The sequence below is a fragment of the Gigantopelta aegis genome, chromosome 10 (genome assembly GCF_016097555.1).
Source record: "Gigantopelta aegis isolate Gae_Host chromosome 10, Gae_host_genome, whole genome shotgun sequence".
NCBI classification, from domain to species: domain Eukaryota; kingdom Metazoa; phylum Mollusca; class Gastropoda; order Neomphalida; family Peltospiridae; genus Gigantopelta; species Gigantopelta aegis.
In genome coordinates, this window is record NC_054708.1 from 74,529,324 (window position 1) to 74,554,926 (window position 25,603).

General features: G+C 40.1%; 1 protein-coding gene across 1 annotated transcript; it reads left to right on the forward strand.

Annotated features, from left to right (window-relative positions):
- Positions 1-13: 13 nt before the first annotated feature.
- Positions 14-25,436, forward strand: LOC121383238 (DNA repair protein XRCC2-like). The gene is made up of 2 exons (XM_041513132.1): positions 14-151; positions 24,448-25,436. Exons 1-2 carry the CDS (start codon positions 125-127, stop codon positions 25,297-25,299), a joined length of 879 nt encoding a protein of 292 aa, XP_041369066.1. The 5' UTR covers positions 14-124; the 3' UTR covers positions 25,300-25,436.
- Positions 25,437-25,603: the final 167 nt, after the last annotated feature.

A 25,603-nucleotide genomic window follows, 5' to 3' on the forward strand; every position in this document is an offset into this window, starting at 1 on the left:
AGGCGTATAAAATTAAATTGTACAGTGCATTTGGGCAGACGCTTTTTGAGTTTTGTTGTTTTTTCTAGTTGCCGAAAGAAGTTGTAGTAATAATTTGAAAATATCGTTATAACATTTGATAATAATGTCTAAATCCGAAAGTGGTGCCCAGGTAATAACAATTAAAAAATAGAAGAGTTAGTAAAATGTCAGACTATACCGCCGGGTGCCCTGTTTCGGTGGGGAACCTGTTTTGGTGGACGCGTCGATTGTATTGCAACAACTCACTTTTGAAGATTTGTGACATCATCGTATTTTGCGTTGGGAAAGTACACAAAAATCTGTCACATTCATATAAATTTTTGTAAAAAGCAAGAAATCAAGATTGAACCTAACCCACTCATAAGTTAAAAAGTTTGTTTAATGACACCACTAGAGCACATTGATTTATTAATCATAGGCTGTTGGATGTCAAACATTTGGTAATTTTGACACCATCTTATAGGCAGGATAGTACATACCACAGACTTTGAAGTACCAGTTGTGGTGCACTGGCTGGAGTGAGAAATAGCCCAATTTGATGGTATGTACAACCATGTCCGGTGTATCGGCGCGTCCGGTGATTCGGCGCACTTGATATTTTGCTTAAGTATGCTTAGGAAGTTGTCATGTTGTCAGCGTTTTTAACGTATTAAAGTTCAATTCCTTTTTCAGTGGTTAATCAAGTATCAACATTTATTGTTACGGGTGCAATAAAATTTGTTTTTAATTTCAAAATAAATCATTCACCTGTTTTCATGTCTATAAATGCGAACTAGGTCAGCCTTATTGATATTAAGAATGTTAAAACCAGTCTAAAAACACTTTTATCACATTTTTTAAATTATAGTAAACAGTAATTATTTTTGTTCGGTTATTTTTATTTAAACTGAAAAGGAAAACACGACAAATGCATACAAAACGAAACTTTTACACCTTAATTGATAGTCATTCCAATTCACAATTGTCACATTGTTATAAAAAAATAAAAGTGAAATAAGATCCACATGTGTGCATAATCTACTCGAGAAAAATAAAATCCATGTAGGCATCTTAAATAGGCTAATAGCCATGAATGACAATGAACATGTATGCATCTGCAGTACTGTGCCACTCAAGAAAACGAGTCCGAAATTGATCATGAGATGGGTCACGTGTGATCGTTCATTTTCATAGTAATATTTTTAACAAGACAAAACAAAAAAGTACTAAAATAATTCTGGGACAACAGTGTAGCGTTTATGGGCTAAAAGTGATGTCATGGGCGATCTATAAATAGCAGGGTCAACGATCCACACCTGCGCCGAATCACCGGACATGCAAATAGTTTTGGATACAAGGGGGTGCCTCTATTTATGCACCATTTTAAAATGTTTATTTACTACAGACATAAAACAATTTGTAGTGTATTTCAGATTATGCACTGCTTCATTGGTGAGAGACACATTTTATTAAGTATTTCACAGTTTTCACATAGAAAATGGTCCTTGAATGCTTAGGTAGGCTGATACACCGGACAGCACTGTAATAAAAATAAAACAAATCATAAGTGCCTCTTATTTCCAAAGACATCGCTTTCCATTTCCTTACAATAAACAGGTGCATGACGTTTCCGTACGATTTTTTTTTTATCAGCAAACTCGAAAATTATCTGTTTAACAAACTATCTATGGTTTAGGATTATTATAGATTAGAATAGGAATCTTTGCCTACCCAGCAGTAGGCAAATATCCCACATCTTTTAGCACTATAGAGTTATGTCTGATGGCAGCGTGCAATTATTTTAAATATCCAAATATGTCTGTAGACCTATAGCTCTTGAATGGCAGAGTATTTGGGCTATCCTCGTGCTATCATGCATGGTGCAAAAGTAAAGCATTTTTTCTTGTTATTATTGCCAGAGACATTCTATAACAAACATTAAACTTCATATATGATGGTAGCAAGCTTTCTCTTTCAATTTTATTTGTTAGAATAACCAAATAGCCTTAGTTTAAAAATATTCCTTTCCTATAATCTTGAAACCTGGTTGATGTCAAGTAATTATGCAAGAAAGTGTACATGTATATCCATGTTTATAAAAAAAGAATAGCTTCCAAGTTGGTAGTTTTTTTCTAACATGCAGTTCTCTGAAAATTTAAAACTGGCGTAAACCATTTATGGGTTACACAAAAAACTATTTCTGGTAACCCATTCAGGGGTGCAGAAATAGAAAATGTTTCACTAGCCCGCCGGACCAGAACCAACTAAACTTTACTAGCCCACAAGAATTTCTACTAGTCCAAAATCCTATAGAACAATATTACTGTTTAACAATATTATAATATACACTGTCTGCACTTCAAATTATATATTATTAAGTACCCTTGGTAAGTGATAAACATCACGTGACAAACAAAATCAAGCCCCATACCTTGATTGACAAATCAATACATTTTAAAAATATTCTGATATGAATGTTTTCACATTTCTTTCATATAGATTTACAAAATTCAAGTGACATCCAGCAAGTATTTAACAAAAAAATCTATTCAAAACACAGCGGCAATATACTTTCAACATAAACAAGCAATTTCTGGGAAGTGTTGACCTTTGAACGGCTCTGTTTCGGTCGTCTGTTAGTAAAAAAAAAGAGCGATCGCCTGTCGGACTGGTAGTTGCATTTTTTAACTCGTCCGTCAGAATTTTTACTCGCATTTGGCGAGTGGGCGAGTACATTCTGCAGCCCTGCCCATTTTAGACCGTGGGCCCACTATTACCCCATAGAGATTTTTCAAGATGAGTATATCTTTGAAGCCTATCCATAGACATATTCAAATCAGCTTGTCTGCAGGCAATCTGTTGGTGGGTGTGCCTGTAGGGCACCTTTTAGTGTAGGCACCCTATTTATTTTTAACAGGGCAGATTTCTGATCACGGTGAATGTTCCACATAATTTTCAAAAATATTTGAAAATAATTCTGGACTATATCACTGCTTTTACTTTAAAGCTGGGTTACTGGTGAATGTATTCCACCAAAAAATAATAAATTTTTGGCATCTGACTAAGCATAGTGAGTCAATGAATTTGAAATGTCCTGAGTATTACAAACAGTATATGAAAAAATTGCATAGCAATGTTGAAGTTAGCATGCATACATATTTTGAACAGGTTTAAGACCAAATTATGAATACTATTCATGCTAAATTACATGTTCATAACAACAAACCACAAAGCAATGCAATATATGTGGTATGGATATAGTACCTGGGGTATACTCACCAGCAAAAGTTATACAGTTCCCGATTTACATAATTCTCAATGTACATGTGTGTGTGTATATATATATATATACATACCATACCTAAAACATTCTGATCCTTTTATTATTGTATTGTATTTAATATCTGAAGGCAGCATTACTTAAATATGGTGCAGTACATGCTGTGTAAACTATTTACATGGATATTTTGAATATTTTTATATTACACACAAGTATTACAAACATAAAAAGTGAATTTACATACCATTCTAGGCAAGTCTGCATTACATATACAATTTATCTATCTCACAACAGTTCATCTTACAATAGCTAGATTTTTTGTTGCTTTTTGTAATATTTTAGAATTGCAGTTCTATTTATATTATGCTTAACTTATGTTTTGGTGTATATAATTGATATCTACATAGAATATTGTCATCAGGCAAATATCTAGCACTATAAAAATGTAACTTTCATTCCCAATTCTCAGTCATTTTATGTGACCCAAATATGATATATGCAGTGTTCTCGCTGCTCCAATTAAGCGGGGCGCCCCGCCACGCTATTCCATTTTGCCGCCCTCCTTTATTTTCCAGCACCTATCTCCGCTATTTCCAAATGCACACTTTTTTCACACAAAAAAAACCAACTATCAGTCTTGCACACTGGACATCAAAGGAAATGAGCCACGTTGTGTGTGAAAAAGCAATTGACGAAACATTTACAACAGTTAACAGTATTTTTAACAGCCTCTATTTTGTCCCATATCTGTATCCATTTGTATGTTTAATAGACACAAAAAAAGTTATGTTTTATTTGAGCAATGAAAACATTTTTACGGATTTGGCAATCTCCGATTGAAAAAACCCTAACTTATTTGTCACGTGATCAGAACGGTCATTCTGTCTTGTTTCCACTAACTATCGTCTGATATTTTGTCCTCCGTTGCAGATATGAATTGGTTTAACTGATGATTTTTACTTTCTGTCATTCTCTTTATTCAGCTGTTCTTTGTAAAATATTGTAAACTTTTCATTTTGGGGGATATGAACGCTTATCAAAACAACGGAAGTGGTATAGTGTTTATCATTAAAATCATTTATCTTGAGTGCCAAATAATATATACATGTACACCGCCTTTACAAAAACGAAACTATTTTTTATCAGCTGGCGATAATATTTTATCAGTGATAGATTCATTCGATGAAGATGGAAATAACAAAAAAATGTATCCGACATTAGGGGATCACTTTACAAAGATCTTTATTATTTTTCGTATATTTTGAAATCTTTATTAAAAATAATATTATTAAAACTTTGATTGGTTCAACAAAACCGGAACTGTCCGTGAATGTCAGACCGATATCATCTTCGGTTCAGTTAAAAGACGGAGTCTGCTTGTATTTCGTATTTACTTTTTGCACTTTTTTGTAGCCAAAATAAGGAGCATGTCTTTTCACAAGTCTATCAACACACAACAATATGATAACCAAACTTGCCCCCGCTCGCCCCCCCCCCCCTTTTTCTTCTTTTTTTCCTATAAAGTAGATGTTAATAACAATTACAAAACAATATAATATGAGGTATTAATAATTATATACATGTACTTCTCAAAATAAGTTACTAGTAAGCAATGCCAGAAATGTATTAATTTCTATGTATACACATACTTAGGATTGCCTGAAGCTTTTATTATTAAAAAAACTATTATACTATGTTCACAAATTTATGAAGATGCCCCTCTGTTCTTAGTACCAGCCAGTTATAAGTACCTTTCCTCAGCATGTGTGTTAAAACATTTACAATTCATCTATCTCACAGAAGCTTGTACTATTTTAAAAAACATATTTGTATTTAAATTGTGCTTAATTTATGCTTAGGTTTATATAATTGACATCAGATATAGTCATCAGGCATATCTAGCACTTGACTTTCTTTCCTATTTCAGTCATCATCTGACTCAAATATAATGTCTATTATGTTCACACTATCTGTAATTTCTTATTTTTCCTCTGGGCCTTTGCTCTTGTTCCTCCCTCAATATGTCAACAGCTCTTGCATTATCAGATCACAAACCATCCAATTCAGCTTCAGTATTTCTTTGGACATTTCTCAGCCATTTCTATGTGGTTGAGGAATACCCAGGACTTTGTGATATGACTAATACCATATGATACCATGGCAATTTGCTCTTCCAATTTGCTCTATTGGTAAAGCATATTTTCAGGGAATATCTACTGGATGGAAGGTTTGCAACTAATCCACAGTAGCATAATAACAGCATTCGTGGTTTGGCACTAAATTTCTCATGTGAAAGGGATTCTTCCAAGCCACACTTGATCTAAGGAATCCCTACAAAGGTCTTAAGAGAATGGAAGACCTTTTAAATGAAAAAAAAGAAAACTCTGCCCTCAGCTTCTTGGGAAGAGGGTTCTATTTGTGAGACAAAGTACATGTTTCAAATGCAAACCATGTCTGTGGGTGTTGTAAAGTACACACGAAGATGCAGAAACAAAAATTACACTTCAATATCTGTACATTGCTGCCAGTTCACCATCCCAGATACGAAATTTTTTTATACACTCAACATGGCATGAAGAGGCATCTTATAGATGTGCACAGCATCATTAAGGATGCAGGGAAAACACCAACTAGCAATTCCAGCTGTGCTTGCCATTACTGGTTACGATACCAACAGTGCTTTTATGCAGAATGGAAAATTGGCAGTTTTGAATATTCTCAAGCAACACCAAGTTTCCTTGAAATGTTGTTAGCTCATGGAAGTTCAGCAAAAATTGATGTTCATATATTTAAGAAGCAGATCATTTCATATACCTTCTCTATGGGAGTGCAGGTGCGAATAACATACAAAAACATCATGACTTGAGAAATATCTGGAAATGTTTGTTGACAAACCAAGGATGATAATATTGAACTACAGTAGAATATAAATCGGCCTTCTCCACTCTACATGTATGTATTCACTGAGAATGCACATAAAGAGAACAGATTGCCAAGTTGTCATTTGGTATCAGTCATGCCAGGCAGTCCAGGCTATTCTCCAACCAAATTGTCATATGGCTGAGAAATTTTAGAAGGAACACTAGAGATGAAATAGTGATATTATACTATGAGCGCAGAGTCTGGAGAAGGAGAATACCTGAAATTGTGAACAATGATAGACATATTTTAATTGCATGAAAATACAAAGGAATATGAAAGGAAGTCAAAACTTTGCTAGACAATATTTGATGTAGAAACTAATTATATACACCATAGCATAAGTTAAGCACAATGTAATAGTCTTATTCAACTTACTGTACTAGCACAACAACTATGCTATACAACCTGAGTCATCTCCTCCACTGCAGAATTGTCTTCCCTTGCCGGATGTACATGTATATCCATATCTGCGCATGGGCAGACCATCGTTCTCAATTCTGCAGTCCTCCATTGTGGATGTTCTGTTAACGAGCTCTGAAAATTTTTTCGGTTATTCGTTAATTGTCTCACGTGAAACGTTTCATTAAAGTGTTTTTTGTTTATTTATTTTCCTTAGACATACGTTGTTTTTGGGATAATTGGGGTTACGTATTTTCGTAATGTCTGACACGGCCTCATCGGGCTCAACCGCGAGGTCGACCGTGTGTGCCGAAGCCGGCTGTGGCAAGCGGCTTCCCCGGTTCGACTCGCACTTGTTGTGTCGGTCCTGTAGGGCCTGTTCGTTTGACCAACAGTGCGAGGTTTGCGCGACGGATCCAGGTGAAAACCCCCTTCGGTCAAAACCCCCTCGGTCAAAACCCCCTCCAGTCAAAACCCCCTGCAATAAATAGTCAGACGGTCAAAACCCCCTCTTATTATTATTGTTTGGTATTTATAGTGGTAAAGTTGGTATAATATTAACATAGATGAATAATTGTTTTAATCTCTTTTGAATAATTATCTGAAATATATTTATTTATGTTGTTATTTAGTGTATGTTACACTACATAGACTTTAGGCTTTCAGTGAAGCTACTCATAGACTTAGAATTGTAGTTTTTACAAAATGTTTGATCTTAGAGATAGATGTAATTGGGAAGCCTAGGAAAACTACTTATATAATATAATAGTATAATGAAAGAACTTGATAGTAATTTGCAATATAAGGAAAGAACATGATAGTAATTAGCAACAACAACAACAACAACAGCTTGATCTTGGCTAGCTGCTGCAGGGATTAATGTAATTGGGAAGCCTTGAGAAATCCTTTAAATAATATAATGAAAGAATTTGATAGTAATTAGCAATCTCTGTTACTTATGTGATCTTAGCTATTGAAGGGATCTTAGCTATTGATGGGATTAATGATTGAGCAGTTATTTTTGAACATGAAAGTAGAGTACATGCAGCAAATGTCACATGGGATGCTACAAGAAAATGGTTAGGGTCTGGTCTATTAATCATTCATTCTGTGAACAACCATGGAAGTGATACAAAATCACAAGGGTGGTCAAAAGCTTCTGCATGAAGGATATATGTATACCAAAAAGAACAAGTCTAAGTCTACAGTGCGATGGGAATGCTCCAACAGGGCTTCCTTTTCTTGCAAGGGAGCAGTGACCACAGATATTGAGATCCAGACAGTGATACACACTGTCCAACACACTCATGATCCCAATCCCGACTCTGTTGCAGCTAGTAGGCTGAAAAACACCATGAAGAACGTAAGTGGTACATCGCGGGGTACGCCAACCCAGATAGTCGTGGATACTACAGCAACTGCTACAACTGATATTCGTGCTGCTCTAGGCAAACCCAGAAGTTGTGAAACGTACACTACGTCGGGAGCATGCCAAGCATCTTCCTAAAAATCCACAATCACTTCAAGACTTAATCATTGAGGATCAGTGGATTACGACTGGAGGTGATGATCCACAAATGTTTTTGATCTATGACAATGGTGTGGATTCGCCCAGCCGTATGTTAGTGTTTGCGACTGAAGAGGGACTAACGCATCTGGCTCGTTCGGATGTCTGGTACATGGATGGAACATTTAACTCTGCTCCGCTCCTGTTCCATCAACTGTTTGTCATTCGTGCGCCGCTCGGAGATTCATCGATCAGCTGTGTCTATGCATTTCTCTCAAACAAGAGCCAATCCACATATGAAGAACTGTTACAATCCATCGAGAATAAGTGTCAGGTGCTTGGTTTTCAATTAGATCCATCAACTGTGATCACCGACTACGAGTTAGCCATCATCAACGCTGTCAGTTCAACGTTCGGCCCACACACTAGAAGTCATGGCTGCTTTTATCACCTGACACAGAGCACGTGAAGGAAGATTCAGAGTCTGGGACTTGTACATTTGTATCGGGGAGAACAGTGACGTAAAAAACTTTTTTTCTGTGGCATGTTGGATGGTTTGGCATTTTTGCCAACAGGTGATGTTGTGTCCGGTATCCAATACTTGAGGGAAAACACACCAGAAGGACTTGAACCACTAATCGACTACTTCGATAACACATACGTCTCTGGTCAGTTTCGCCGTATCCAGCTACCAACACAACCAAACGGCATTGTTCCACCCATCAGGATGCGTCGATCGCCTCCAACATTTTCTCCAGAACTCTGGAATGTCCATGACATCACACTAACTAATGGATCTCGAACGAACCAACAACGTGTGTGAAGGCTGGAATAATGCCTTTGCCAAGCTTATCGGACATGCTCACCCAACCATCTGGCGTGCCATAGACAGTCTGCGAAAAGACCAGGCAATGGCATCACACTGTTACTGCGAGACAACAGGGGTGAGCCCCCAGCAAAACGTGTTCGCCGTAAAACAGTCAAATTGCAGTCTAAGCTCTTGAATTTGTGCACAGCCCGCCGAGATGGTGCTAAGTCAATGGAGGATACTCTCAAAGGCATCGGACACTGCATCAGATGGAAATAGATCTAAATGCGATCTAATGGATTATGACTTATACAAAAGTCTATGCAATCAAATGTTATAATATGCAAGTGTGAATAAATATTTTGGGTATTAATTATTTTGTCATTTCTTATAATTATTTCCTAAATAAGGCGGTTTTGACTGGAGGGGGTTTTGACCGGAGGGGGTTTTGACCGGTCACCTTGCGCGACATGGCCTTCGTCCATTTGGACGAAATTTCGTTGCCAGGTCCGGGAAGCGGACAGGAAGAGGGATGTACGTAAAGGAAAGGGAGAGAAGAGCAAGGAGGCAACCTCGGGGATTGTCCTCCAATCGGAGGTGCCGCCGGCTTCCGTGAAGTCCAGGGACACTGTTCGTGCGAGGAAGAGTGGTAGGCGTAAGAACGCCTCCTCTTCACACCGCCATTTGGATGGCATTGCTAGTGGTTCAGTGACGCCGGCCGGCTCCACTGGTTCACTAAAGTTCTCTGTTTCGGCTGAAGCAGAGAATCGGTTACCTGTCGGGGAGGCTGCTCCGACGGAGGTACCTATATCTCCGACGGCGGAGGTGGCGTCAACACGGGTTGTGCGCAAGGAGGCTGTGGTGGCTTCTGCCGCCGCGGTTCCCCTTTTTCCCCATCCTGTGGATGGAAGCCGACTGGAGCGGCTCCAGTTTGGTGAGTCGAGTGGCTCGAGGGCGCCGTCCCTCCCGTCTGTTTCGGACGGGGGTGTTCGGTTGACGGGGCCGGCATTGGCTAGCGCCGTGTCAGCCTCGGTCGGTTCGTTTTTTTTAGAAATCCGATGTTCCGCCCGTTGCAGGGTGAAGCCGTGGGGATACTGTCGGGGGCGGCGGATCCTCACATTGCACACTGGGTGCAGGACTCGTTGAGTCCTCCCTATGTGTATGTTTACCCGGAGGGGCCGGTTCCTCGAAAGGGTATAATATCCGCCCGGTCCCCTCCATTATTATTTTTAGTTAGGGTTGAGGGTTAGGGTTAGGGTTGGGGCTGGGGCTGGGGTTGGGGTTGGAGTTAGGTTAGGGTTAGGGTTAGGGGAAGGGGGGACCGGGCGGATATTTTCCCCTCGAAAGGACGACATATGTTGTCCAACTCTTTTCCATGTTATATCAATGTAAATAAACACACGTGGGCCAAGGGACCGAATCACACCCATTTCTCTGCATTTTACACAAATTTTGCATGACTTCAATATGCTCTGGGGGACATTATGCAGTATCCAGTGCAAACCAAGTGCACATATTCACTAACTGCATCCTCTTACCTGTCAAACCCAGTGTAACAATCCAGTATACAAAGCATCTCCCCAGCCATTAATCACATCACAAGAAAACTATGTTTTCTCGCATTAGTTTCCGTATTTTGGACAACCAAATGGGTGGATAACTCTAGTCTGAGGCCTATCAGACCAAAATTGTTTTCACCATGACACTCAAACTCACATATGGCATTTAAATACATATGTCAAGTTGCATACAGGCAATAAAAAGAATATTTGATACCAAATATGGCTATTGGAGCCTGTGAAATGGGGGACTGCCTGTGCTGCAAAAGGCGGCAATCTGCGTCAAATTATTCCCAATAGTGGACTAGTAATTATGCAATAACTTTAAAAGTTACAGACATTTTTCTGAACAACAAAAAGAAACTTGCTCCTTATTGTGTTCTCTGCAATTGAAATATAGCAGTTGGCAGGAATATGATTTTTTCAAAAAAAAAATCAATTTAATTTAAATTGATACATTTTCAAAAAAAAAATTCCCACAAAGTTCTCTTTTTAACAAAAATTTAATCTTTAAAACTGTTAAATTTTGGATACTGCACACAGTCAACATATGCCAATTACAAATTAGGACTGCTCGAGTGTCATTCTGGTGAGGGTAATTAGCAAGGTGTTTGCACACCGTAACAGGTCACACCTGAATGCAGAGGACAGGGCACCAGCCTGCAAAGATGCAGTACCAAATACACGGTGAACAAAAAAAAGCTGTCAACTGCATTGAAATGTTTTAATGCATCAGAACTGAAAGTGACATCACACATGAACTGATATATATAAGGGTGGACATGCATACCACAATAAGTATTTCACTGTTTTATACACTACGAGTCACATCCATGGAAGGCAATACAAGACGAAAGACACAGTTCAAGAAGGGACATGCACCTTGGAATAAGGGTGCATCTCTGCTGCATGAACATGCAAGTCCAGAATCTCACACTGAGAAGTTGCGACCAGTAGTCCGGATGAATATAGACGAGTTTGCCTTGGTCACGAAGTCGAGTTCCACTTCAGCCACCATATCCACTCCAGATTGCGAAGGTGCGTCACAGCCAGTCCGCCTGCTACGTCCCATTACGAGTACATGTACTGCGTCTGAAATGAAAGGAGAACAACGGTGTAAAGACAAAGAAGGCATGAGAATAATGGACAATGACAGAATGGTAGATGCATGGAATGCAGCTTTCGGATACCACTCAACAGCTTCCCCTGAGTGCGACGAGCCTGAAATGCAAATATTAAAAGAGGTTAAGTGGGGTCTTTGTTGGAAAGTCACATTACACTGTGTGAATTGTGACTTCACTGCTCCTGAAAGCAAATTGTACAATGAGGTGAAGACAAATAAGCCTGGCCCAAATGCAGCAAAAACTAATGTGGGTCTTGCTATCGGTCTCCAAGATACTCCTGTCGGCAATACGAGAGCGAGAGTGCTATTGGCAGGCATGGACATTCCACCACCGTGTCGGAGCAGCATGCAGAGAACATCATACAAGGTATCAACGGCTGTAACAGATCTAAATGAAAAAGATATGGCACAAAAAGTTGAGCTACTGAAAGACATTAACATGAAACGTGGAAATGAACGTGATGAAATTAACATAGCCATGGATGGGAGATACAACTCCACGACAATAACAAGTCGGAAGAAACCGGGCCAGAATGCATCACAAGCTATAGGACTTGCGTGTGAAACAATGACTGAGAAAGAAAATTCATTGTAAGTGCCTGCTTCCAGAATAAACTTTGTTGGACCGGAGCCTGGTTAAGAAACAAAGGTATTCATGTGACGTGTCCCGGTGGTCATCCTGACTGCACAGCAAACTTGCCGCCATTTGCTACGCTGTCGGAATACGAGATGGGAAAAGATATCGGAACAGACTTGGCTCTACAAGGTATTCTCATAAAATACGTCACAACAGATGGAGATTCCAGATCATCTGCTGGAGTTGATAGTGCTTTGAAACTTCTACATCCAATGTGGAAAGTGCAGCGGCTAGCCGATCCAACCCACTTAGGTCAGAGTCAGTTTCGTAAGTGTTACAAAGCTAACTTCAGTCCCGACATGTTTACTGGGTCCACCCGTGAACAAAAGCGTGAAGCACAGAAGGTATTCAGCCAGGATATGAAAGCAAGGTGCAGTTTAATTCTTAAAGAACTGATGAAACTACACACTGGTAATATCGGTGTACTGAAACGAAACTTACCAAAGGTCCTGCAATCGACACTTTCGTGCTACGGTGGTGACTGTTCAAAGTGTTCGCGGTACTCGGTTGTCTGCAGTGGAGGAATAACGAACAACTGGTGGCACCGATCCATGTTCCTGGGTGCACACAGAATCACAGAGCTGAATATGAATGAAAATGACAAAATGTTAGTACTGGAACTTCTGAAGATTAAACTAAGTATTTCAGCTGTAGAGCAAATGAAACTGTATACAGACACACAGAAATGTGAGGCTGCGAACCGTTCTCTCAGTGTTTCCTTACCTAAGAATGTGAACTATTCACGAACAATGACTAGGAGAGCTGCATCCACCATTCACAGGCTGAACAATGCCCCGGGAACATCGATGATAGAAAAGTGCAAGTACTGTGGCATCGAACTGTCAGCTCGGGTGAGGCGTTCACTGCGTCAGATGGACAAAGAGTCGGACTATCAAAAAAGATATCAAAACAATCCACAGGTGGTTAAAAGGCACTTAGTCCAGCAAGGAAGTAAAATTAGAGATCACTTACGATATAAACATTTGCACAGAGATCAACAAGCTGACTACAAGAAAGGATTATTAGATATTGACAGTCAAAGAACAGACAACTCTTGTGACCACAGTTACTCGAAGTAATTTTTGTCACAAACTTTCAAGTGATACATATAATATAGGAACTTTCAGTTTGCATGATAGCATTTCTGCTGTGGACATGGACCCTAGACATTGAAGATTGACTTTAAACAATAAAAAATAGTAATGTGAATAAATGTATGCTTTTGAATAAATGTATCATGTGATATTTATATGTGATATTTATATTTGATTTTATGACATAAAATATTTCTTTAAATTAAACTTTGTTATTGTTTTACATTCTTATATGTTATGCATTCTGAGATGCAAGAGGCAGGGAGGGTATTGTCCATGTCCCTGACAGACATCCCTGTTCACACATTGTATGCGCGAGCTGTTAATTGCATGTGGCTCAGCAGATAAGTGATCTTTAAACATACAAAGACGGTTATGGCACAGGTGACTGATGTCACTGCCATCTATGTCCATCTCCTTATTAAAGACCATGAAACTTAATCTGTGAGCATTTACTGATACTGGCCTGTGATTGGTGATTTGAACTTAATAGCACCATATCCATTTGGTCTGGGAGGCCCATTCCATATTATACATTCACCATTTGGCCCAGGATCACATTTTGAAAAAATTACCCTCTGGTATTTTTGATAAAAAGCCTCCATTTTGACTTATTCAATTAGCCTTAATACTCAAAGTGAGGCTCTCACAGGGTGTGGGGATACATTCTGATTGAAAAGAATGACCTATGACCTGATACGGGTACAATGCAGGTCAAATCATGTTATAATTTGTGAAATTACAAATTTCAAAATATAAATATAATAAAATTTAATTTAATTTAAAGAAATAAAATATTCATCACCCAAACTGATAACTTTCAGATTTCCACCTATCTGCACAATTATCATGTACATTTTGAGTGCTGTAACTGTCATAGTTGCCTCACAATTAGGTATCAAAGTGTGTCAAACATCATTGAAGAAATCCTCCATATTGACTTATTTGACCTTAACCTTCAAAGTGAGGCTCTCATAGGGTGTAGGGATACAATCTGATTGAAAAGAATGACCTATGACCTGATAGGGGTACAATGCAGGCTGAATCATGTCATAATTTGTGAAATTACAAATTTTGAAAATATAAATATAATAAAATTTAATTTAATTAAACAAAATAAAATATTCATCACCCAAACTGATTAGTTTCAGATTTCCACCTATCTGGACAATTAGCATGTACATTTTGAGTGCTGTAACTGTCATAGTTACCTCACAATTAGGTATCAAAGTGTGTCACCCTGTGTCAAACATCCTACTATATCGGGCCTCAGACCACAATTAATTTCACTATGTATTCTCATGTAGCCCCAGTGGCTGTAGCACTTTTATTAATTTCACCAGGCCTTTAGCATTTCACGGGAAACATTACCTGCCTGGGCCCATTGAACACTCGAAAGGACGACATCTGTTGTCCAGCACTTTTCCGCGTTATATCAATGTAAATAAACACACGTGGACCAAGGGACCGAATCACACCCATTTCTCTGCATTTTACACAAATTTTGCATGACTTCAATATGCTCTGGGGGACATTATGCAGTATCCAGTGCAAACCAAGTGCACATATTCACTAACTGCATCCTCTTACCTGTCAAACCCAGTGTAACAATCCAGTATACTAAGCAGCTCCCCAGCCATTAATCACATCACAAGAAAACTATATTTTCTCGCATTAGTTTCCGTATTTTGGACAACCAAATGGGTGGATAACTCTAGTCTGAGGCCAGGTTTCGGACGATCCGGATTGCCGAGCGGCGGGAGTTGACGTCTCTGTCCCACCTGCAGAAGATTTCGATTATGCAACGGTTCTGCAATTTGTAAGTAACGAAGTCCGACTTGTATGCGCTGACGCTTTCCCAGCGGAGGTGGCTGTTCCCACTATTCAGGGCGTTTCTTTTGGAAATCGATCGCTGGTGGTGAAGGCTCTGCGGCCGGAGCTTGGTTTTCCGCTTGCCCAGGAGGCACACAAATCCTTACTGGAGATTGATACTTTGATCGCTGGCACCGATCGTATCATGGGAGCGGTGGTGGAAGAGTTTCCGGCGGCTTTAGCCATCGGGAAACTCTTACCCGGTACGAAGCTAGTGGCCCCCACTTCGTACCAAACGTTGGGCGCATCTTTCCTGAACCATGCTGCGGTTGTTTCTGCTCGGGTTAAGACTGATTGTCGTCCGGCGTCTTTCGTACATGTCACCATCGGAGACCTAGAGATGATGGAGAAGTTATCTAAACTTCTCTTTCAGGTGAACAACCATCTAGGTACCTTCCTTTTTGGGTTGGATAAAGCTGTGGAGAGTCTTTCCCCGATAACTCGAGGTTGTTTGGCGGCTGCCGCGAAGGCGTCGCATCACATTGCCCAGATGTCTGGGCGTTTGTGGGCAGACAATCTCTTGTTGCGACGCGATCATTACTTGTCTGGGCTACGGGCTACCGGTGTTGTGAAGACGTATTTTCGCAGCCGGTCAGTGAGGGAGACCTTGCTGTTTGGGTCGGACTTCAGCCTTGTCATGGATAAGGAGTCTGTCAAGTTCGTTCCCCTGCCCCAGCCTGGTAACGCTCGGAAGCGCCGTTCCGGTGCTGCTGCGTTTCGCCCGCCTTCCTCCAAGAAACCAGCTTTTCTTGAGGGGGTTCAGAATCCTAAGGTTTCTGCTCCTATTTGGCAATCTGGGATGGCGCCACCCCCCCGTCAAACAGAATCGTGCTCGTCTGAGGGCAGCACGTTTTCGGGCTACCGCTAAGGGCACGGCACCTAAGAGTGGTAAGCCGCCGGGGTGAGGGTGTTGCGACGACCGGCAACTGTTAACGGAGGTGCCGTTAGCTGACGTTCCCGTGGGCGGCAGGTTACGTCATTTTCTGCCACAATGGCGTCTCTTGCCAAACCTGGACCCATGGGTTCTGTCGGTTGTCAAGGAGGGATATCGGATTCCCTTTTCTTCGGCTCCCCCTCTCACTTCTTCTCCCCAGATGCTTCCGATGCCGTCATCCGACAGGCGGGTTCTGGTGGAAACGATGATTGCCGAGTTTTTCGGCAAGGGTGCCATCCACCAGGTGGATTTGGACTCCCGGTGGATTTGGACTCCCGGGGGTTTTACTCCCATTTGTTCTTTTCCCAAAAGAAAAATGGCGAGTGGAGACCGATTCTCAACCTCAAGCCGCTGAATGCATTCGTGGTCGTTCCTTCCATGAAAATGGAGACGGTGCAGTCTGTCCGGGCTTTACTCCAGGTTGGGGAGTGGGCGGCGTCAATCGACCTGAAAGACGCCTACCTGCATGTTCCGATTCATCGGGATTTTTGGAAGTTTCTGCGCTTCCTATTCGACGGCAAAGCTTACGAGTTTCGAGTGCTGCCGTTCGGTTTAGCCACGAGTCCTCATGCCTTTACTCGTGTAGTCAAGGCTGTGGTAGGCCGTGTACATTTGTTGGGCATTCGCATGCACACCTACCTAGACGACTGGTTGATTCCAGCTTCGTCTCAGCAGGCATGTCTGACGGGCGTGAGTCTTGTCATCGACATGATACTTCGCTTGGGATTTATTCCCAATTGGGTGAAGTCGGAGCTGGTGCCAGCTCAGGTTTTCACATATCTCGGAGTTGTCTTCAACCTTGTGGAGGCATCCGTTCGACCGACGGATGCACACCTCCACAAATTCACGGCGCTGGCTCAGCGTCTTGCTCGGGAGCAGCGCATTTCGGTGCGCACGCTGCACGGGTTGTTGGGACATCTCGAGTCATTGGCTGCATTGAATGTGCAGTTCAGACGATTCAAGACACACCTCTCCAGTGGCATCTCTCACGTGTGTGGGACGGCCACTGTTGGGATACGTTGATTCTGGTGGGGCCTTGGTTCGTGCAGACGATCCAAGAGTGTCTGGTCGACAAGTGCTTGTCCCAGGTCATTCCCTTACACCCTCTTGCTCTGGAGTTGGTCCTGTTCACCGATGCTTCCCTAGAGGGGTACGGTGCGCATCTTGGGGATCAACATCTGTCAGGTGTGTGGAGTGCCTTCGAAAGGAGCCTCCATATCAATCTGCTGGAGATGGAAGCCGTTCTCCGGGCTTGCCTCCAGTTTCGGAGCATTATTCGACATCGTCAAATTTTGTTGAGGTGCGACAACACGGCAGTAGTCGCATACCTCAATCGTTGGGGTGGCACCAAGTCCAAGTCACTGAGTCGCAGGGCCTTGGAGATCCAGGAATTGTGCGATCAGTGGGGGATTGTGTTGACGGCAAAACACATTCCCTCTTCAGCCAATGTCTTGGCGGACGCCTTGAGTCGTCGTTCACCTGTCCAAACAGAGTGGATGTTGCACAAGGTGGTTGCGGGCAGGATTCTGCGTTTGTGGGGGAGTCCACATGTGGATATGTTCGCGACCAGGCTGAACCACCAGTTACCGGTGTTTGTGTCACCGGTTCCCGATACTCTGGCTCTGGAGTACGATGCGTTGAGCATGGACTGGACGGGGTTGGATCTGTATGCCTTCCCGCCCCCAGTCTTACTCAGCAAGGTTCTGGCCAAGGTCGGAATGCAACTGTGTCGAGTGACGCTCGTGGCGCCGGGTTGGGCAGCCCAACCATGGTTTCCTCAGCTTCTGTCACTGTTAGTGCAGGAGCCAGTGCGCTTGCCACCCCTTCCGGATCTGCTCAGCCAGCGGCTGCAGCAGCCGGTGTGGCTTCACGCGTGGAGGTTGTCGAGTTTTCCCTGCGAGGTAGAGGCTTTTCGGAACGAATTGCTGAACTCGTCTCCTCTTCGAAGCGCCGGTCAACTGAGCGAGTTTACCAATGCCACTGGAGCACTTGGGTTCATTGGGCAGGTGAACGGGATTTCGATCCCTTATCACCTACTGTCAATGACTTAGCTGAATACTTTCTGGCCTTGGTCCAGGAAAGGAAGCTTAAAGTTCAGACAGTCAAAAGTCATCGTTCTTCCATCTTCACTACTCTCAGGCAGTGTGGTCGGACAGACTTTTCCACGAATCTCGTATTGCATGATTTACTCAAATCTTTGCAATCCACGGTTGAGAGGCCTTCCATTTTGCCAAAATGGGACATCTTTCTGGTTCTTCATGCGCTCAAGGGTCCGCCTTATGAACCATTGCGGTTTGCCACTCTTCGACTTTTGACTTGAAAAACACTTTTCCTGGTCTCTCTTGCGGTTTGTCGCCGTATTAGTGAGATTCATGCTTTCTTGCATGATTTGGTCGATTATAACTCTGATGGGTCGGTTACGTTGTGGACTGATCCCATCTTTGTGGCTAAGAACCAGATGCCAGGAGAGGAGTTTCCTCCGGCAACCATTCAAAGTTTGTCTCGTACGTTGCCTTCTGATAATTCTGACCCTCTCCTTTGTCCGGTCAGGGCATTAAAGTATTATCTGCATCGTACTACACTTCTTCGTGGTGGGAAGAAGAGGCTGTTTATTTCTTACACTAAACAGCCGGGAGATATTACTAAGAATGCATTGTCTCAATGGATTGCTGCAAACATCAAGCTGGCGTATGAGACGGCAGGAGAGCATATTCTGCGGAACTTCTCAGTTCGGCCTCATGAGATTCGAGCGATGTCGGCTTCCCTGAATTTTCACGATTCCTTGGATATTATCACGGTGATGAATGCAGGAGTGTGGAAGGGTCGACATACGTTCAACCGCTTCTATTTTCGGGACATGGCAGTTGGTCCCAATGGTACTAGACATATCCAATCGGTGATTGCTGGTCAGCAGGTTGTTTCTGTACGACGAGCCATAAGACGAGGGAGACCTCTATTCCGGTAGGCAGCTCGTACAGGTCGTGTCGGGAGATAGTTGAGCCACCTTTTTGGGGAAAGGGTGTGGTTGCTATCTGGGGCAGTCTAGTGGTTTCCTTTCACTTGTGAGATGGTTTTGCCTCACGCGGGGGGTGGAAGATGTTTATCAATTTGGGTATTGATATTTAATAGTCACTTAGACTTTTTACCTCGTATGTCTTGGTTGTCTTACACCTTGTCATTACTTGAGACGATTCACGTTGGTCGAATGGGTAAGTCCTCATGTTTTCTTACTCCTCCCATGTTGAATTCACGTGCTCTAACGGTGTTAAATCACGTCCGTTATAGCATAGTTGTTGTGCTAGTACAGTAAGTTGAATAAGACTATTAGAAAAATTTTGTTCTAATTTTCATTATTATTCATACTTACCTAGTATTAGCACAACAACAGTAACCTCCCACCCGCCCCTAGGAGGTCTTCCCTGGATTCGGTCATTACGGACTTTGAATCGAGGACGATGGTCTGCCCATGCGCGGATATGGATATACATCTGGCAAGGGAAGACAATTCTGCAGTGGAGGAGATGACTCAGGTTGTATAGCATAGTTGTTGTGCTAGTACTAGGTAAGTATGAATAATAATGAAAATTAGAAACAAATTTTCTAAATATAAAGGCAAATCTAAAAATATTACAAACACAGACTAGTATAAGATGTACTTCTGTGAGACAGATGACTTGTACATGTAATGCAAAAAAAATTATGGTAGGTACACAAAACTGATGCTTTAAATTTTTAACACTGGTGTTTAGTAAAGAGGGACATATTCATAATATTGATACACATACATGTATACTCATCAAAATTAATTAAGGGCTAGTAAACTTTCTTATATTATAATATAATTCTTTGTTACTGTCATATTATTTTAGCATGTTTGGGTCATATATATGGCTTCTATACATTGTTTCAGTAAACCTTTACTGGTTATACACACAAGAAACACTGGGCATTTCACATACTTATGAAAAATATTGAAATGAGCATTAGGCAAGTATTTGTTACACATTTGTTCAGAATGTTTTTTGTCATTGTGGTCCCTCAAAATTGTTATTTAAGTCATTAAGTTTAAAAACATGCCACAATGCTGACAACTTTCAACAGAAGAAGTTGTATTTTCCCTCATGTTTAAAGGAAAATGCTAAAATATCTATTGGACCGTAATTAATTTTGTTGAGTATAGTATAGGCAGATATACTGAACCATATTTGAATAATGCTGCCTCATTATATTAAATACAGTGCACTTTTTAATAGTAAAAGGTTCAAACAGCCCAAAATATGTGTAAATATAGAAAATAATGCATTTCAGGCATTGCTTTGATCTCGCCCATCATGAAGTGTTTGTAATGAGGTATTTAATAATCTCGCCCATCATGAAGTGTTTGTAATGAAGTTTTTAAATGAGCTTGCCCATCATGAAGTGTTTGCAATGAGGTATTTAATGATCTCGCCCATCATAAAATGTTTGAAATGAGGTATTTAATAATCTTGCCCATCATTGTTTGTAATGAGGTATTTAATAATCTCGCCCATCATGAAGTGTTTGTAATGAGGTATTTAATGATCTCGCCCATCATGAAGTGTTTGAAATGAGGTATTTAATAATCTCGCCCATCATGAAGTGTTTGAAATGAGGTATTTAATAATCTCGCCCATCATGAAGTGTTTGTAATGAGGTATTTAATAATCTCGCCCATCATGAAGTGTTTGAAATGAGGTATTTAATGATCTTGCCCATCATTGTTTGTAATGAGGTATTTAATAATCTCGCCCATCATGAAGTGTTTGTAATGAGGTATTTAATAATCTCGCCCATCATGAAGTGTTTGAAATGAGGTATTTAATAATCTCGCCCATCATGAAGTGTTTGAAATGAGGTATTTAATAATCTCGCCCATCATGAAGTGTTTGTAATGAGGTATTTAATGATCTCGCCCATCATGGAGTGTTTGTAATGAGGTATTTAATGATCTCGCCCATCATGGAGTGTTTGAAATGAGGTATTTAATGATCTCGCCCATCATGAAGTGTTTGAAATGAGGTATTTAATAATCTCGCCCATCATAAAATGTTTGAAATGAGGTATTTAATGATCTCGCCCATCATGAAGTGTTTGAAATGAGGTATTTAATGATCTCGCCCATCATAAAATGTTTGAAATGAGGTATTTAATAATCTCGCCCATCATGAAGTGTTTGAAATGAGGTATAATCTCGCCCATCATGAAGTGTTTGTAATGAGGTATTTAATGAGCTCGCCCATCATGAAGTGTTTGAAATGAGGTATTTAATGATCTCGCCCATCATGAAGTGTTTGTAATGAGGTATTTAATGATCTCGCCCATCATGAAGTGTTTGAAATGAGGTATTTAATGATCTCGCCCATCATGAAGTGTTTGTAATGAGGTATTTAATGATCTCGCCCATCATGAAGTGTTTGAAATGAGGTATTTAATCATCTCGCCCATCATGAAGTGTTTGTAATGAGGTATTTAATGATCTCGCCCATCATGGAGTGTTTGTAATGAGGTATTTAATGATCTCGCCCATCATGGAGTGTTTGAAATGAGGTATTTAATGATCTCACCCATCATGAAGTGTTTGAAATGAGGTATTTAATAATCTCGCCCATCATAAAATGTTTGAAATGAGGTATTTAATGATCTCGCCCATCATGAAGTGTTTGAAATGAGGTATTTAATGATCTCGCCCATCATAAAATGTTTGAAATGAGGTATTTAATAATCTCGCCCATCATGAAGTGTTTGAAATGAGGTATAATCTCGCCCATCATGAAGTGTTTGTAATGAGGTATTTAATGAGCTCGCCCATCATGAAGTGTTTGAAATGAGGTATTTAATGATCTCGCCCATCATGAAGTGTTTGTAATGAGGTATTTAATGATCTCGCCCATCATGAAGTGTTTGAAATGAGGTATTTAATGATCTCGCCCATCATGAAGTGTTTGTAATGAGGTATTTAATGATCTCGCCCATCATGAAGTGTTTGTAATGAGGTATTTAATGATCTCGCCCATCATGAAGTATAACTTCTGCCGATGAGTATATCATTATTCATACCACATATTGCATTGTTATTTGGTTTGTTACTATTAACATCTAGTATAGATTGAATATCATTCATTTTGGCCTTATATCTGTTAAAAATTTATATGGATAACAACTTTATCACTATATTTAATTTTTCAATATAGTGTTTTTGGGACACAAAATGTGCAACGGTACCCCCATTCAAATGGCAATATTCTTTTAATCCACCAACATTTTTTGCTGCAGACAAGCAGATATTAAATTCATATATAATGAGGTATCTAAAAATACATGTCTTCAAAAATCATGGGTGGGGGGGGGGGGAGGGTTTCGGTATCTGGCCCATGGACTATTTAGTTTCTGCATAACCCATCATAACAATGTAAATAATGTTCTGAATTTAATGCGCAAATGAAAAATGGGTTACGCAAAACTACATTTTTGTGAGCGACGCGCAAATGAAACAATCGTTCTTGCAAATTTCAGAGGCCTGATATGGGGTAAAGTGTAGCCGAGTTGTAATCAGGGCTTCTAGAATTTTTATCAGTAATTTAAGAAATTTACTAGCCACGATTAAAAATCCACTAGCTCTACTTTACTTTAAGTAAATACAATTTTACTAATTGATAGTAATAATCCGATATGTCACCTAAAGAGGGAGATGGAGCTTAAAAATACTAAGACTGGGAGTGTGTGGGATGAGAGTTGGTTACAGGATATTCATATTTAAAAAATAGACTAAAATGCAGCATTTGACAACTTTTGGTTTCACTAGCCGTTGAGCATGATAATATTAGTTATTTACTAGCCCAACATTGAATATCACTAACCATGGGAGTGGGGCTACCATAATCTAGAAGCCTTGGGTAATGCTCATCTGAAGTGTGATGGGTCATGGGATTGATTGTCCATGATGGGTTTGTTTGTGGATGAGGGTTTTCCGTGTCCCAATCAGCAGTTCATGACTGGTAGGCCTACATACTGTCATGTCTATCAATGGAAAGTGCATATTAAATGAACCCTTGCAGTTTTATTATTGTTATTGTTTTATCATTATTATTATTATTATTATTATTTTTTTTTTACAAGTACTCGTAGTTTAAAATGTGCTAAGAGATCATGAAGCAAATGTTCTCACATAAATCATGTGTCATGATGACCAGAAACAAAGCAAATGTTCTCACATAAATCATGTGTCATGATGACCAGAAACTAAGCAAATGTTCTCACATAAAACATGTGTCATGATGACCAGAAACAAAGCAAATGTTCTCACATAAATCATGTGTCATGATGACCAGAAACAAAGCAAATGTGGGACTAGGTGAGAGTTATATAAATATGGCAGTTAGTAAAGTTTTTGCTGCTGTGTGTGTTTGATCAATCTAAGAAGGCGTCATCATCTTCTCGTTATAATTGCAAGGATCAACTTCAAGAATATACGACCAAAAATTGGTACAAATAGAAAATAGAAACATTACTGTCAAAATAATTAGCTTTATTTGAAATGGTGTTGAGGGTAATAATGATGAAATTTTATTTTGACTTTAATGTTCAAACAGTGCTGCCAACCATGCTAAATTTTACCTTTATATGGAAATTTTAGAATAGAGCTCTAATACCCAAGATAAGAGATTGAGAGTTGTTATTATAATTGTTTTGGTGTTTGGTGTGTGTATGTGTGTGTGAGATGTTCAAAAGTTGTTGGCTATTTACTTTATTTTTTTTTTTATAGTGTCAAGTTGAAAGTTTCCCATGTAACATGTTATATATTTTTCTTACACACCCGTTGGTGAGAACACCATGCATTATTTATGATAACACATACCTTGTTTACACATATACGTGTGTTAACAATTTCAAGACATACAACTGGCTGCTCCTAGGTGATGTCCAGGTCACCAATGCTATGTATCCAATGAAAAACAACACAATGGAAATCGATTATACTGTGATGTATAGTTAACCTGACAATCATGTTGTAAATATCTATTAGTCGAAAAAGATGTTAAAATTTGCTTAAAACCTGGTTTTTGAGGATATGTAAGAAATAGAATAATACATTTGTGTCCATTAGATACCATTTATCTCAACTCGTTTAAAAATGTATCAAACTCGCTTTCGCTAGTTAGATACATTTTAAAACAACTTGTGAGATAAATGGTATCTAACGGCCACTCATGTCTTATTCTCTATTTATACCATATTAAACAGTTTGCTGACTTGTGTCATTAAATAAACATTCTTTTCTGTTGTTCTTGCAGCTACTGGCACGTCTAGGGGCTAGGCAGTCACTAGATGGCCTAGATCCCAATCTGTTTGACATGCCCATAAACGGCCAGGTTTTCCAGTTTTCGGGTATGGAAGGAACAGGCAAGTCAGAACTACTCCTGCATCTGCTAGTAAAGTGCATCCTTCCTAAAACCTGGAACACGCTTCAACTCGGTGGGTTCGGAGTCCGGGTTATTCTTATTGACTGTGATTACAAATTTTCTGTTCTAAGACTTGCACTAGTATTGGAGAAGAGGATCTTAAAAGCTGTGGAACAGTCTGGCAATGCAACTGCAGGTGAAGGTAGTTCTTTTTCAATCGAAGATGTCGAACCTTTCATCAAGGCTTGTTTGAAGAATTTGTATCTGATTCATTGCAGTAGTAGCCAGCAGTTGCTATGTACAGTACACAGTGTGGAAACTATTTTTAGTACTGAGCCTGAAGTTTCGTGTTTTATGATAGACAGCATTTCAGCATTCTATTGGCCCGACCGCTGTTCTGCAGGAGACAGTGCTTTAGGTCAAGAGAAAGTTATGAACTGTATTGTCAAAAGCTTAGAAAAAATCGTGAAAGGTTACAATCTTGTTCTTTTTGTGACAAAAGCTGAAATATTTAGAGACAGAAGCAGAGACCCGGGAAAGGGAGATAATTCATCAAATTCAGAGGATAGTTTGGTTGCTGGATATTCAGAGTATCTTGGAAAAGCATGGGGGAATTTTGTTGATCAGCGTTATGTTCTGACAAAAAATACTGTTGGAAACAAAGTGACATTTTCAGCTGTACATAAATCATGGAAGTGCCCCAGACAGTTTACAATATCAGACTATGGTGTTCTGTTTTTATAATAAAAGTTATTTTTTGTTTTTCCAATTGTGGATATTCACTGATAAAACCTTTGCAAGATTATGATGTACCCATGTATATCTTTTTAAATAAAGTTTTGTATTATGAGATGTATATGAATTTCATATACATTAAATAACACTGGTTTGTGTTATCCTTTCATTTAAAATAATATTTGAAAGACTGCTTGCTGCTATTTGCCGACGGGGATTGATCCCAAACCGACCGCGCATCAAGCAAGCGCTGTACCACTGGGCTGCACCTCAACCCCCCCCCCCCCCAAAAAATAAAATGTGTTGAGGTGTC

Excerpts from the sequence above, each read along its gene's own strand:
- LOC121383238 (XM_041513132.1), top strand. The coding sequence starts at position 125 with ATGTCTAAATCCGAAAGTGGTGCCCAG. Across the intron at positions 152-24,447 it reads AATCCGAAAGTGGTGCCCAG|CTACTGGCACGTCTAGGGGC; the intron begins GTAATAACAATT and ends TTGTTCTTGCAG.